Source organism: Sceloporus undulatus, chromosome 11 (assembly GCF_019175285.1).
Source record: "Sceloporus undulatus isolate JIND9_A2432 ecotype Alabama chromosome 11, SceUnd_v1.1, whole genome shotgun sequence".
NCBI lineage: Eukaryota > Metazoa > Chordata > Lepidosauria > Squamata > Phrynosomatidae > Sceloporus > Sceloporus undulatus.
In genome coordinates, this window is record NC_056532.1 from 9,241,628 (window position 1) to 9,258,084 (window position 16,457).

General features: G+C 46.5%; 1 protein-coding gene across 1 annotated transcript in view; it reads left to right on the forward strand.

Annotated features, from left to right (window-relative positions):
* BCAS3 (BCAS3 microtubule associated cell migration factor) overlaps window positions 1-16,130 on the forward strand; it is a 416,672-nt gene extending 400,542 nt beyond the window's left edge. Inside the window, 1 exon segment of the mRNA XM_042442606.1 lies at window positions 14,149-16,130. Within this exon segment, the coding sequence (XP_042298540.1) occupies window positions 14,149-14,297 (149 nt within the window). The 3' untranslated portion in view covers window positions 14,298-16,130.
* Window positions 16,131-16,457: the final 327 nt, after the last annotated feature.

A 16,457-nucleotide genomic window follows, 5' to 3' on the forward strand; every position in this document is an offset into this window, starting at 1 on the left:
TGTGGATTGGAAACGATGTGCAGATGAGGTTCCGGGTGTACAATTATCTGCCTTCGACAAAGTGCTGGCTTCCATAATCCAAATTAATCCATCTTCATCAGAGTCCATTATTGTGATAAATTAAAGGGCCCATTAACATAAATGGAATGGCACTCGGGAGATTACGCTGCGCTCAAGAGGCCTTTGGGATGGTGGAATGCTCACAGATAGAGAGTGCGCCCGGCTTTGTGTCGTCGGGATTGGCACCGAGGAAATGCCCGCCGCCGGTTTTCCCCAGCTTTGTGTTGTGAGTGGCAGCTAAATACCAGCAACAGCATCCAAATGGGGGCTGCTTTGGCTGGGAGAGGGGTTTGTATCATACCCTAAGAGTAGAAAGAGAAGAGAAGGCAGTTTCATACTGATTTTTCTTCCTTATAGGAAAAACTGTTTTAATTTAATTGGATTAACGCTGAATTACATGGTCCAAAGGCAAGTGATTAAACTAGGGCTGGGATGGTAATGGCCTGACAATCCTACTTTCTCTCATTTGTCTTTTAAAGTATAGGTTTACCCAAATCCTTGACATGGAAAGATTGCACAGGGAGGGGTTGTATTTTCAAAGGCTACTGTAAAACAAAACAAAAAATAGTTCGACTAGTCAGCAGAAAAACCATCTGCTAAAAATGGCTTAAAGACATGCCGAATTGCTGTACGCTGGCAGGGACTTTTAGCTCCTCCGCCGAAGCAGTTGTTTCCACTGGAGACTCCCCTGACTTGAATAGCAGCGGCCATCAGACATTGAATGGGAGGGGAATGGGGTAAGAAGAAGATCTATTTTCAATGTGGTTTCAGCCGCGGAGCTGGACACAAGAATACATTTGCTTTAGGGCAGTGATGGTGAACCTTTTAGAGGCTGAGTGCCCAAACTGCAACCCAAAACCCACTTATTAATTGCAAAGTGCCATGTCCCTCTGGCTTTCTAGTAATAAACTCTGGCAAACTCTGTGCTGGGGCAATGGCACATGTGCCCACAGAGAGGGCTCTGAGTGCCACCTCTGGCACACGTGCCATAGGTTCGCCATCACTGCTTTAGGGGATAGCCTTTTGGATCTGTTAGCCAACGATCCAGAAATGTGTCCCCTGTTTAATCCTGGTCCTGTCTTTTTGCGCACAACCATTTGACATCCAAACGAAAGTCCCCCCAACAAGGTATGCCCAAGTAACAAATCTGTGACACATCTGCACTGGCCAACAAAATCGGGCGCAAAGGATGAGTTTTTAAAGTCTGGTTTAGCCAAGGTTAAGGCGGATTAAATACGTAACTGGCTTTTCCATGTGAAGACAGTCCGCACTCGAATTCAGGCCTTTGCTTTGCATCATTGTGGCAAGGGCAGGAGGAGACTGGTTCTATCTATATCCATGTTTGCAGACAGTCAGTATGGTGTAGTGGTTTGAGTGTTAAAGTACGACTCTGGAGACCAGGGTTTGAATCCTCTCTTTTGGGAATTTGGAGAGTTTCAATATGACTGATGCTGTAGATCCAAATGCCTGGCGTTTTGAACGTTTCCGAACTTCACACCTGGCCCAATGCTATCTGTATTTTATTTCTTCTCTAGATACCATTGGCCTTTTTCCTGCCACTGCGTCCGTTTCTCTGGCCTCTTGTTCCGTCGCTTTTCTGCGTCTTGGAAGGACAGGAATTCAGGTCCCTGCTGTCAAGAGTTATAGACTATTTTCGTTCTGCAAAGTCCATTAGAGAGCTTTTTATTTAGACTTTTTTGGGCAGCGCTTTCTCCTGGCATCCCCTTCTATTTGTCCCTCAGCAGCGCCGAGGTGAGGAAGCGTGCATTTTATATGGCTCCCTGTAAGCTTTCCGAAAGGAAACCAGGCATTCCTTGCTACAATGCCCTTGCCAACAAATGCGGTTCCCTTTTTGGACTGACTTCCAAATCTCTGGAATCTTGGCAAGGGGCCATTTTAAAAGCCTTCTCGGCGGGGAAGGAACCGGCGGCCTGCTCCGAGAGGCGCGTAGGCGGCCAAATGAGCCATTTCCTCTTCCCCGCTTCCCAGCTTCCGTTGGAGCAGGGTTTCAGAGGGGAACGCTGCTCTGCCGGCGCTCCTCGTGCTTTTTAAGTTGGGCCTAGAGACAACAACCAAGGGGCTAAAAATATTTCCAGAAACCGGTCCAAGAAGCGGCGCCCTCGCTTCCTTGCGTTTCCAAAAGCAGAAAATACGCTGGTTGCCAAAGTGGCGCATTTGCAAAATGGATTGAAGCTGGTTCCGTCAGCACGTCACTGCCTATAACTACACTGTGCCGTTATCACTGTTTTGTACAGCTTTAACTGTCATGGCAGTTAAATCATATAAATCGTATGCTATAAATCACATAGCATAGGATTTATAGTTTACTGAGGTACTTTGAATTCTCTGCTTTTGTCTGCTTCTCTGAACTACAACTCCTAGCGACCCTTCGTGCCAACATTTGCAGAACTACAGTCGGTCCTCTGTCTCCATGGATCCTTTATCCATGGATTCAACCTTTCCCAGCTTGAAAATGCTCAAAAAACACATAAATTCCCAAAAGCAAACCTTAATTTTGCCATTTTATATGAGGCGCACCATTTGAATATCCATTATACTTAATGGGACTTGAACATCCATGGATTTTGGTGTCCGTGGGGGATCCTGGAACCAAGCCCCAGCAGATACCGAGGGCCCACTGTAAATCGATTTAATCCCTCTTTTTCTAGGGATGTCTATGAAAATATTCATATCATCAAACTCCACGATCCATTGGCCATGACCCATCTGCTACTGGCGCATGTTGCGTTTCCAGGAAAGGAAGAAACAGTGGGCACAAATATGGTGCCAGGCATATTGTTGGGGGGGAAATAACTGTTATTTGGCCACAGCAAATAGCCTAGGAAGCTCTGGGCTGGAAAATACTAGAAGTTCAACCACACCTATTGTCTACCTTTGTGTTTCTCAACTTATCTGATGTAAGAGCCCAGCAATTTTCTCTCCAATGTGCCAGGGACCCGTACCCTATTTCTGCCCATTGGTTACAACTGGGTTTTTCCTCCCTTGGAAACATAGCATATACTAGCACCCAGTGACTTGAGGATCAGCACCTGTCCACAGGTGTCCATTTTGAGTTGCATCGTCCTACCTGGCTGTCTTGCAAAGCGGGTTCTTATTTTGGAACAGTGTCGCACCTTTAAAACATTTCCTCCTTGCATGAGGCACCTCCGATTCGTCCCAAAATGTCCAAAGCGGAAGGATTTCCCGACATTTGTTAGCGTTGTTGTGTTTCTTTTCTTTCAAAAAACCCAAACAAGAGTTTCTTTGATTATGATGATGCTTCCTTGCTCCCTCGCCGTCTTGCTTCTCCTTCTTTTTTTAAAGTCAAATTTGGAATTCTGTTGTTCAGAGCAGAGAGGTCACAAGGCCCTAATGCATTTAGCATTGACTGCCCTCTCTTGTACTGCTTCTATTAGTCCGTAATTTGATTTGTACCTATTCATTTGCAGGCCTTGCAGCAGCACGGAGCTGGGCCGGCGTCTAATTGGTGCTGTCTCTATTTTAGCCTCATTAAATTAGCCCTGACTCCTGGCCACTTGGTGTCTGCGCTTGTCTGTCCATTTATACAACCTAATGTAACACAAAATTCATTACTGATCACATTACTTTCAATTCTGAAGCCCACCTCGGGATAAACATTTTCTTAACCCTCTCCTTTCCGATGCCTAGAGGACGGAAAGACGCTTTTTAGGAATGGGGTGCTGGCGCTGGAGAGGCATGCCCTCCCAATATTTCACAGATGAAAAAGCCGGACAAGAGCAACCAAGCAACGTCAGAGTTGGGTTAAGAGGAAGAGTAATTAAAGGTAACTAATTTTGAGTAATGGAGAAGTAAAGAGATACAGTGGTGCCTCGGGTTACGAAATTAATTCGTTCCGCCGCCGCTTTCGTAACCCGAAAAGCATTCGCAAGCCGAAATGCCATAGGCGCTAATGGGGAAAAGCCGCGATTTCGTGCGAAAAAGCGCCGAAAAGCACCAAAAATTTTTTCGTAACCCGAAATAACCTTCGTAACCCGGAACAATTATTTTCAATGGATTTTTTTCGTAACCCGGAAATTTCGTAACGTGGGTATTTCGTATCCTGGGGTACCACTGTACTTCATAGAATCATAGAGTTGTAAGAGACAACTAGGGCCATCCAGTCCAACCCCATTCTGCCATGCAGGAAATCCAAATCAAAGCATCCCCAACAGATGGCCATCCAGCCTCTGCTTAAAGACCTCCAAGGAAGGAGACTCCACTACACTCCACTACACTTGTGACAAATGTAACTGTAATTTCTGGACCCTGAGCGTTTCGGAGGATGTAAAAATACAGTGGGCCCTCTGTATCCACGGATTCTTTATCCACAGATTCAACCAAACACAACTTGAATATATATATATATATATATATATATATGTTCCAAAAAGGAAAGCTTGTTTTTGCCATTTGTGTAAAGGGCACCACCATTATATATACAGTAGTGAGCATCCACGGATTTTGGTCCTGGAACCAAATCCCAACAGATACCAAGGGTCCACTGTAATTTTCCAATGCTTTGGACAGTTTGTGATGGCTAAATCAAACCACTGTACCTCCAAAATCCAGGTGTGTGTATGTGTGTGTGTGTGTGTGGTTGTGGTGGTCGTGGGAGAGGAAATTTTACAACCTGTTCAGCTTGTGGACTTCCCAGAGATCCTGGCTCTCCTATGAAACATTGGGTCAAACTGGATGTCCCTTGGTACCCCTTTAGCCAAGCTTTCCGTGCCTTCTTAAATAACCCTCACTTCTCCGCTGCGGAGGCAGAGGTGACCATCAAGACAGAATAAGTCAGCCCCATGCTCTGTACAATTTCAACCGATTTAGCCTTTGACCTTCCTTTTGTATTGATGACGGTTTGGCTACATTAAAGCCCGGCTTCTGGTTTAATATGGCACCAGAAGGGACACCCCTCCAACGATCCTCATGATCCCGAACAAATTTATAGCTTAAGCAGCTTGCCTCCGATTTCCTTCTGCTCTGTGTCTCCTCAATGAAGGGATTGCACGCTTTACAAGGGCTCTTAAAACTGACATTTTCCAAAGCGTTTCCCTTTCCGTAAACCAGGGCACCAGAGACCGGCCCACATTTGTGGCAGAGGCACGCATGGGATCAGAAGTCCATGTTCCAACCTCTGGCAGAAAGTGCACAGACCACCCCAAGCCTTAAGCGCTTTGTCCATTGAGCCTAGTACTGGCTTCCCTGATTTGTATTGCCTCTGCAGGATCTCAAATGGAGAGAGATCTAACCCCATTGACTGCTATCTGTTTATTTTAACTGGAGGCAGCAAGGCTTGAACCCAAGACCTCCTTTCATGCAAGAAAGTAGGTCTTTGTCATTTCTCTCCCCAACCAAATACACAAGGGAGGAAGACTGGGTCATCTTCCCCGCAAACTGTTTGCAACATGGCTTCATACCATGGATTGCAATGTATATTTTGTTTTCTGTGCAACCAAAATATTATATGGGGCCAAAGGTTGGGTGGGATTCAGCCAGTTTAAATGGCATCTCCAGAATCCAGAAAGCTTACACTTGGCACCTCAATTAAATCTGTATGTATTTATAGACCCGTCGCCGTCCAGCAACCGGTTGTGCCAACTTTATGCCAAGCAAACTTTATCACCGCCTGGCAAACCAATACTTTTCCATTGGCTCCCTGTTTATTTCAGAATTTGGAGAGTCCAACAACTGGAAGCAAAAATCTCTTTCCAAAGTTAATGTTAAAAAGCAGTTGTGAGAGTTATGGCTGCAAAGCTCTCCAAAATACAGTTATGGCTGTAGTGTTTTCTATAAGGGGCTCCCTACTTTTCCGTTTCCGTCGCGATCCCTCCTGGTGCGATTTGGCCGCTCGGCTCGGCCATGTCAACCCACTTGGACATCACACTCTCTCAGCCTCAGGAAAAGGCTAAGTGTATAAATGAAGTGGGGGATAAACATCACCGTCTGTCCCCTTCATCTAAGGAAGCCCATGAAACAATGGGCTTTCCTCCATTGACATTTATGGGAGGGTAGAAATATGTCACCCTCGGACCGGCGAAGAGCAAAAAGCCCTCTTTTATTGAATTCTTTTGCAGCGTTGCTGAGGCTAATTACATTTTGCGTGGCAAATAAAAACCAGATGACTCTTGGGGACTGGACGGGCGAAAAACCTCCCCCGAGTGAAGGTTTTATCGGCCGATCTGGATAAACAGTGTCTCATCATTGAGCGGTTATTGCAAATAAATGGCTTTCTAAGCACTTTGGGTCTCTGGGCGTTCGCCTTGCTGCTGGGGTGTGGCTTGGGGTTTGCGTTGTGTTATGTTGTGTTGAGAAAGGGCAGCGTGAGAATGTGCAGGTTTCTGGTCTTGAGGTTCGCCTACTGGGTAAGCATGGTGTAGTGGGTTGGATACCTGCTCTGGAGACCAGGGTTTGATGGGGGATTCTGGGAGTTATAGTGTAAAACCTTTGGTTTAAGCAGGAATTTCTACTTTGTGCAAAATGTCTTGAGTTTGCAGAGCTTGGAGAAGTTACTTTGGGGGGGGGTCTGTATTTCCAAACATCCTCCGGCCGGCATAGCTTGCAGTCCCAAAAAGTCATTTCTCCCAAGCTTTGATACATCCAGGGTTCAACTCCTTGCTCAACCATAGAAACCCATTGCAGGACATTAGGGAAGTGCCAGTCTCTCAGCCTCAGATACCCTCAGACATCTTGCCAAGAAAGCCCTATGACAGTCACCATAAGTCAGAAGCGACTTGAAGGCTTGCCCAGGGTCACCCAGTGGGTTTCATCGCTGAGCTGAGAATCCAACCCTGGTCTCCGGATCCGTAGTCCAATGCTCAAAACACTATTCCATGCTGCCTCGATATATTTGGGCCCGCATTTCCAACACCTGCATGGTTGCGCTTGTCCACATCCCCTCCATTGACGATAGTGTGTTTGTGTGCATTTTTAGTTATTAGTGTTTGGGAAACGTACGCACAGTTTGGTGCATCTTTTCTACTTCTAAAAACACGTGACCAAGTTGTGGATTTCAGTGGCAAGGTGCGCTTTGGCTCACAAGAGATCATCTCCAGAGGAATTATTTTCCGTCCCTAGTTCCTAACTACTCCTCGCTCTTGGGAAACCTTTTGCAGGGTAGATGCGGGTGTTATTTTCCCCCCAGGACCTTTTTAATGGTTCATATTATTCCATTCTGTGATCCTGGATGGGATTCAAAATGCATCTAATTGCTCGAAAGTGGGATGCGGAGAGAGGAATGTCTCCGTTTTTCATTAACTCCTCCAAACTTCACAAAAGGTCAGGTTTTTTTCCCCCACAGCTGTGGCTGTGTTGCAGTGTGTAGGTCAGTCCTACACCCGGACAACGTTCCTCCTATGCCCTGTGAGTAGGTGTGTAATTCTCCATCTTGCATGGAGTAACAAGACATTTTAGCCATTTCCTTCCTGCTGTGCTGAAGTCTTAGGAAACCGTGCAGCTTTGGAAACCTAATTGCGCATTTCGGGGCTAGTTCTGTACAAAATTCACGCGCGGTTGTTTTTGCACCGAAGTGTCAATTTTCTGTGCAGAAAACAACGTTCGTATAAAATGTAGTTTTCCGGCTCAGAAAAACACGACGACGCTGTGAAAACACTCAAACCACTATGCCACACTGGCTCCGCCGTGTGCATAAGTCAAACGTTGACGTTTTAGGGCGTGCACTAGTGCCCTCCGGGTTTGGGGTTTGTTTTTTAATGTGTGTGTTCTTGCAATGAGACGCTGACTTAAAGAACCCAACAGCAACCCAAATTAATCTCAGAACTGCAGCCCGAAAGTGGGGGGGAAACCAGGTCCTAAGACATGAAAGAGATTGCTAAAGTTTTGAGGTTAGAGCTTGCTTGGAATCCCTCGTTCAGCATCTCAGCCAAATGATGCCCAGACCATGAGGTAATGAACTGATTTATGAAGTTTGTACATATTTTCCTCCGTCAGCTGCCTTGACAACATCAGCAGAGGCCTGCTGGGTCAGACCAAAGGCCTCTCTAGTCACGCTTTCCCCTTCTTGCAATTGCCGACCCATTCCCTATGGGAAGCGCAAGAGAAGTTGTGACCCAAACGGTTGAGTTTGTGAGCTCCAACTGTCCCAGTTTGGCACGGACTATCCCCACTAATCCTTTGCCGTCCCACTTTTCCAGCTGCTGTTAAAATGTCCCAGCTTCTCTCTTGTCGTCCTGCTTTCGCCCTTGTTCCTGGCTCAGTTCAATTGCGGCCAGAACTGAGTCCAAAAGACTCCATTAACTTAGTGGAGGAAATCTTGCCCTTCCCAGTAGAGTCGGGAAAAATAAATCTGCTGCAACTCAGAGGTGTCCAGAGCGAAGCGATTTGCAAGCGGCAGCCAATTACTGATTTGAATTTTCAATTGTTCATATTAGAATCATAGAATCATAGAGTTGGAAGAGACCACAAGGGCCATCTAGTCCAACCCCCTGCCATGCAGGAAATCCAAATCAAATCATCCCCGACAGATGGCCATCAAGCCTCTGCTTAAAGACCTCCAAGGAAGGAGACTCCACTACACTCCGAGGAAGGAGTGTGTTCCACTGTCGGACAGCCCTTACTGTCACGAAGTTCCTCCTAATGTTGAGGTGGAATCTCTTTTCTTGTAGCTTGCATCCATTGCTCCGGGTCCTAGTCTCTGGAGCAAGTGAAAGCAAGTCAGCTCCCTCCTCAGTATTGTTTCCCATCTCCTTCTCTGAGTAAAGTGGCAAAAGGCAAGATCTTAGTCCATCTTGAGGAAACCTAAAATGCACACCAACCAACTCTACTCTCTCTGTTGTGGTGCCACTTCTGGACTTTTTAAATATCTGAGTGGGGAAATAGCTGCATTCTTTGGCATCATTTCCCTTTCCTTCATCCTTTACTTTGTTACATACCCCTAAGTTTCATCCTCGACCTATCCATGGGTCAGATCAAAATTCACAATATTGGCCCCAAAACCTGCCCTGGGGTTGACTTATAGTCAAGTATACATGGTAGAACTGGACCATTCCTTAACATGTGCCCTATAGTTATGTTACTATCAAGAGGAGCCAAGAAAGTGACTGATGCATATTGAGATCAATGCACAACAGGGCTGAAGCACATTGGGACTGATGCACATACTTAATTCCTATTGTGCATTGGGACACCAGGGCACTTTGGGACAATCTCGCCAATGTCCCGCTATGCATCTTCGCAATTCACTTACGGTTTCTTAGCACCTCTGCTTCATAGCAAAGTATACGTAAAGCTGCGCAATGTATACCCTGATAGATGATCCCAGCCATTTTAATTAATTTATTAACTAAGTCAATGAAGGTTTGGATCCAACAGTGGTCAAAGCCAGAGTCCATAGTAGAAGGGACATCCCTCCGTTTGCTTTTTGTAACATGGCTGTTTCCTCTTCTGTTTTCTCTGGACCCTTCTTCTCTTCTTCCCAGTGGGTTGGGAGTTGATGCGCAGCTTGTTCTGAACCGATCGCTTGCAAGGAGCTTTCAGAATTAAACCAAGGGAAGTTTTGTGTCCCCCCCCCATGTCATCTGTCTCCGATCTCTAGGGCTTGAAAGGGTTAGGCCGTGGATATGGGCAGGCTGCACCCTGCGAAACGCTCGGGGTCCGGAAATAACTCCCTTTCCCCAAATTATACGGCAACCCTCGACGTCGAAACAGGATTATCCGTGCCTATTGTGGGGAGAATTGTTTCTCAAAACACTTGCTTCTTTATCTGGTGTACTTTTAACCTTCCAGAAATTGTGTCGAGTCAAAACCTGGAGACGGTCCAAAAAGCTGAAGACCGCGGCTTTGACAGAACAAGTTGTCTGTGCTTTTTTTAAAACCAAAAAAAGAGGGGGACCACAAGCCCCCCTCCTTTTCCAATGAACTGTTTTGCAAACAAATTGAGGGGAGGGGGGAAATACCTGTCAAACATTTAATATTAAATCTTTCTTTAGACTATTTTAAGGAAGCTTTCTCAACTTAAACGATTCTTGTGGTCTTTGTGGAAGTAGATTTGGATATTTCTATCCCGCTGGACTGTCCCTTTGCTTTTCAGTGTATCTGAACAGAAAATTGATGCTCTGTGGTTGAAATGTACAGTGCAAGTTAGTTCTTTCTTTCTCTCCAAATGCCACGATTCAGCCCAAAATTGGTGATCCCCACTTTCACGGTTAGCCACGCTGGAGTGTATTCCATGAGTGATGGATCGCATCAGTGCATTCAAACAAATGAAACATTTGGGCATCCAGAGAGTCTCCGCTTTCTTACATATGGGGGAGAATAATAACCTATTTCTAGTCCTCATGGATAATGGAAACTCACTGGCTCCGCAGGATAAACCAGTGCGCAACAACTAAGCTTAGTGCTCAAACTAAAGAGAGACCAGGGCTGCTGCCACACTTCAAAATTAATGCGGGTTGACACCGCTTTAACTGCCATGGCTCCATGCTATGGAATGCTGGCATTTTGTAGTGTGTTGTGGCGCCAGAGGTCTCTGACAGAGAAGGGGAAATATCTCACTAAACTATAAGGGAGAAAAAAGGAAGGAAGGAAGGAACGAATAGAGGGAAATAGGGAGGATGGATAAATGAGGGGAAGGAGGAAGAAAGGAAGGATAGAGGGGAGTAGGAAGGATGGATAAATGAGAGGAAGGAAGGAAGGAGGGAGGGAGGGAAGGAAGGAAGGAAGGAAGGAAGGACAAAGACAGGATTTTGGGAAGCAGCACACACCATTCATTTTATCTAACGGAAGGGGGGGTTTGGACCCCCCAAAAAACCCCTTGGCTATGTCCCAGAAGGAAGGAAGGAAGGAAGGATAGAGGGAGGTGGGGAGGATGGATAAACAAGAGGGAGGACGAAGGAAAGGAAGAAGGAAGGAAGGAAGGAAGGAAGGAAGGAAGGAAGGAAGGAAGGATAGTATAGTGAGGTTGGCAGGTGCCACTCCCCACTGTCCCCCCTTCTGCCACCCTCACAGCTCTTGTCCCTTTCCGACATGCTGTCAGCCTCAGCCTCTCATTCATCGGACGGCTTTGGAAAGGAAAAAAGGAGCATTAGTCGAGCTTCAGAGGCTCTGCGCTGTGCAAAGTGACTGACGTGTGAAAACGGGGCTACAATTAGTTCTTTCCACCCGCGCTCTCCCATTCAGTCCGGGGTCACTCCTTTAGCAAGCTGGGCGCTTGAGCCTAATGCGTCCCGACAGGTGGAGACGGGGAAGAAGAATTCTCCGGGCCAAAGTGGCCGGGGCCGCTACTGCGCCCGGCCTGCCCCCCTGCCGGCGCCGCCACCTTCCTCCAACGCCACTGCCGCCACGTTGGCCCGACTGTCATTGTATCATTTCGCCCGGCTCGCTTCGCGACAGGAATTTGGGTGACCCTCCATTGGGGAGAGGGCCCAGATCAGTTTTTGGAGCGAGGCCTCTAACTCAAACCCTCTTCGCTTTGTCTGACCTCTTCTTTTCCTTTTCCTTCCCATGGTGGATGCTTTTGCTCCTTCCGTCGGGGAGGGGAAAAAAAGAGGGAAAGGAAAAGCCATTAAGAGGAAGAATACACCAGAGGGAAGATTCCACCATTCAGAAAGAGACAGAGAGGGGGGGGGAAAACTTTGCACATGCAAGCATGAAGGAGACAGCATAATTTATTACTCTGCAGAACAGCAGAGGACAATCTAGATTTTTCAAGTCAGAAATGCCCCACATGGAAAAACTTTCTTTAGTTTCGTATTCAAAGCAACCCTTTCCTTTGAAAAATCCGGCTTATGACAGCGTCTAGGCCTCACTCGCTGTCTTTTCTAAGGTTCCTACAGAGGTTTATGACTAATGTGGCTTCATTCCCCCCCAGTTCCTCAAAGATCATAAAACCCAACTGGGAAACAAGAAAAATTTGCCTGCTCCAGCTGTTCTCAAGTCCTTTCCCCGGCTGCTTAAGCAACGCATTAGCTCCGCTTCCCCAGACGAAGACAGTTCAAAGTGTCCAGGGTTGGGAATGTGCATCCTTGGCTCCGCATCACAGGACAGGGATGTAGGAAGTCACCTCATGCACGAGGGTTTGCCCTGTAAATACAAAGTTTCTAGTCCTCATGCTTTCAAATGAGGGCTGGATGAAGTATGACCCCATTTCTGTGACCTTCCACCATTGGGGAATAAGCAGCCTAAGCCTAAAATGGCTTTAAAACTTTGGCGGCTTGCTTTGGCCTGAGCTTCCTGAGAAATGCAAGGCCCTGCTCCCTCTTCTCTTCTTCCCTTTGCTGAGTAAACTGGAGGCAAGCTACTTTGGCACTTTGAATTCCGTTTGCGGCAATGAAAGTAAGCTGAGGATAGAGGAGGAAAGTACGAGGAGAGAGATGCTGAGACGCTTTAAAGGGAGTTGGAAAAGAGAATGAATCAAGACAGTGTCTTCCGAATTGTGACAGTTGGAGAGTAGCGTTCGTTTTGTCCTGCGAAGGACGCAGCTTTGCACCGCCGTCTTGGACAACTACCTGGTGCAGCTCCAGCCGTCTCACGGTGCGGTTTCTGATCCTTCTCACCTTGAAAGCAGAGGTGGCGGCTTTTTCGTTCCTTGATGGCTCTTTCTCACGCTTGCATGCCTCGGCTTGGTGTCCCGGCGGTGGTTACTAAGAGCTCTTGGTATTGATCCACCTGTTCCAAAAATACTTCAGCAGGGGAGGACATACCTTGCCATCTCAAGAACGGTGGAAGCAAAACAGGTCAGAAAGAAAGGATGGGAAACTATGCAGGCCAGCCAGACGTAGACGCAGGAAGGAAAAGTGTCATTTCAACCAGGAGAAAAGGGCTTGGAGCTAGAAACACAAAGGGCTGAGCAACACAGTGCAGGTAGAGTTTTGGGAAGGGAGAGCAAAGTGAGGACATTGCCCTCCTAACTATACTTCCCTCACCCCTAGTGACATTTCCCTTCAGTCTCCAAATTTCTAGCATCTCAGAAAGTGGAAATTGCTCACAGCTAGGATCCATTGGCTCATCGTTGGCTGGATTCCTCCATCAAGATCTACGTCACGAAACTAAGGGCCTGTACGGACAGGCCAGAATAAAGCTGCTTCAGGTCACTTTGGAGGTATGCTGTTTCAATGATGCATGTGTCCTAAGAGGCTAGACATTGCACCAAAGCTGCACACCAGTCCTTAGGACTGGAGCGTGGCTTTGGCATGGCTTCTGGCCTTTTAGGACTCATGCATCGTTGAAACAGCATACCTCCAAAGTGACCCGAAGCAGCTTTATGTTGGCCTGTCTGTATGGGCCCCATGATACTCTGTTAGTGGATTGCAAAGATGCATAACAGGCCACCGGCAACTGATGTGCATCAGCACTCCCTAACTTCTATCTTGATGCACAACAACCTTGATGCAACTTTGCATTGCAAGTTTGCTGGCTTCCCTATTTAGTAACGTACTATTAGCTCCTTACTGGATACGGATGTACCAGAACTGCCTGATTCTAATTCCCACACGTGTAAGTCCACTTACAAAGACGTATGTCACCGACAGGTTTCCATCCCTTGTTTCTTAGAGGCCCTGCTACATAGGGCCTCTAAATAACATTAAGGCCTGTTACAGACTGCCAAAATAAAGCTGCTTCGGGTCTCTTTGGAGGTATGCTGTTTAAATGACGCATGGGTCCTAAGAGTCCGGAGGTCGCACCAAAGCCACACTCCATTCCTAAGCACTGGAGTGCAGCTTTGGTGCAGCTTCTGGATTCTTAGGGTACATGCATCATTTAAACAGCATACCTCCAAAGAGACCCCAAGCAGCTTTATTTTGGCAGTCTGTAACAGGCCAAAGTTACATATAATGTAACATTAAGTTACATATAACGTAGACCGGGATAGAGGCTTCCGGCCAATGATTCTAGTCCTCATTGTTCTAAATAAACACATTTGAAACAGGAACACAGGCCCTATGTAAGCTCAGTCCATTGATCCATGGGCATCTTTAGGGGGTGCGGGGAGTGCGGACCACGCTGGGTGTCATCCAGTGAATCCTCAATATAACCACCCTCTCATCTGGCTTTTTTTCTTTTCATCCAAATGGCTAACCAGGTTGAATCTTTCCTCTTCTTTTTCCGCTGCAGAGCTACAACGCGAGGGAAGCATCGAGACCCTGAGTAACAGCTCGGGCTCCACCAGCGGAAGCATTCCACGGACCTTCGACGGTTACCGGTCGCCTCTCCCGACCAACGAGAGCCAACCCTTGAGCCTCTTCCCGACCGGCTTCCCATAGCTGGCTCCCAAACAGGAAAACTATCAGACAGGCTAACACCCCGATGCTCCACGGGAAACATCGATGTGCATTTATCCCAACAGTTGGATCATCTTGTTACTTTAACGTTGTCGATGTCTCCGCTCGCGACCCTCCTGGAACTGTGCGAACAAAAAGATACCAATTTTGCTGTACTGTGCAATACGGGGATGCTTTCCTCCCTTAATCCGAACGGCTTTCTAGCATTTCCCTCCCGGTCTTTCCCTGTCCCTCGCTTGAATACAGGGAAATGGCTCTTTCAAAGAAGTATTTTAAACCACAGTTAGTTTCTTTTAACTGTAACCTGCATCTCCCACCCTCATGGCAAGCAGAGACAAAGCCTTTAAATCTGAATTGATCATTCGTTTTTCATTGGGCGGCGTAAGGATTAACACGCCACCCGTATTTTAGGAACCCGCATGATCATTGCCAAGATCACAAGGCCCATACATAAGCCAGGGCCATCAGCATGTAACCTTTGCAAATATTGGAAGCCTTGATGGACGGATGAGTAAAGGGGAAAGATTTGAGGACAAGCTCCAAATGGGGGTTGTCTTGGAGTATTGTGAATTTAATTTCTCCATCTTCAGATTTCAAATGGATGCCAAGAGTATTACAAGAAAGGATCTCTCTCTCTTCTCTCTCTCTCTTTTTCTTTGTCCTTTGGGGAAAATGATCCTGGGTGGTTCCATGTATTTTAAGAGATGTACCGAATTTGATTAACTCGAATGGCGAATCTCTCTCACTGGGTTACAGTGTCGGTTCATTGGAATTCCTGTCCAAAAAGCGCATGCGGTCTTCAATAAATCTCTGTGATTTTGTTTCAAGAGAGCACTTGCAACCTCTAGGGCAACAAAACGCTTCTTGTTGTGGTTTCTCCAATGGGGTGATGTGAACTTTAGGCTTTCCGGGTTGGTTCGGTTTTATCCCTGGAACTTGGAGATCAACCAAATGAATCCTGGAGCAGAGGACAACATACTCTTAGAGTTAAAGAGGTTAAACCCAAATTGAATGGGGTTCTCATTTCAAACACATACAATAATAACACATGCAATACTCCTAGTTTGTGTGTTCTTCCTCGCTGATAGCTTTTGCCCTCTTGGCCACATATGGGGTTTCTTGGCGACGCAGGTCCTGGTTTTCTTCTGCGAAATGTTGGAGAATATGGGAATCAGCCAAGTCCTCCCATCGATGGGAGCTGGTCCCTTAAACCTCCTTTTTAACATTGAAACATTTGTCAGGATTAAATGTACTACTTAAACTTGGGAGCCACATACGCTTTCTGTTTCCGTGCCAGAGCTTGGCGGAGGTAAGGGAGTTAGTTGCGTGTGCGTTTTTAGATAACACAAAACCCCCTCGAGTCTGAGAACCTCCGGCCAACGTTTGAAATTCCCTTCACTATTTTGAGTTGTCGTTGTCGGGGGGGGGGGTTCTTTTTTGGTTGTTGTTCAAAGTCTAGAACCGTTTTAAGTCGCGAAGCGAAAGGAAACGCATCCAAACCCACAAATCTTTTCACACTTCCTCAACTTCGCAGCGGACGGGTCGGTTGAAGCAAAATTGACCGTTTCCATCCTCTGCTGAATCTTTCCTTGTTTAAAAAAGGGAAAGAAAGAAAAATCAAAAGGCGCATTTGCTCTTTGGCTCGGCCTTACAGGATTGCTGAGTCTGAGATGGAAAGAAAAGTGGTGGGCATGTGTTTTAACAAACCACTAAAAGTTGGGTATGCAGGATTGATTTCACATCTCTTTCCAATTTCTTTTCCTCAGTGTGTGTGTATCACAGTCGTGCAATAAAAAAGACAGGCCTTTCTCTGTTTATTTGCTTTTGCAGCAATCCTTTCAAAATGTACACTGCCTGTTCCTAAACTCTCTGCTATGAGAGAAAGTGAGACAGAGTGAGCTTATATATGTATGTATGTATGTATGTATACACACACACACAGTGGGCCTGCCATATTCACTAGCTTTAGGGACCCAGGACCCCCATGAAAGTGGAAAAAACACATCCTGAAAGAACACCTCTCTAGGAATGTCTAGGTCCTCCAACAAAACTCTATGGTCAACATCTGCTGGAAACTGACTATATAATTATGCTGGAGGGCCTACAAATGCCTAGAGAAGCGTTTGCTCTAGCAATCTCTAG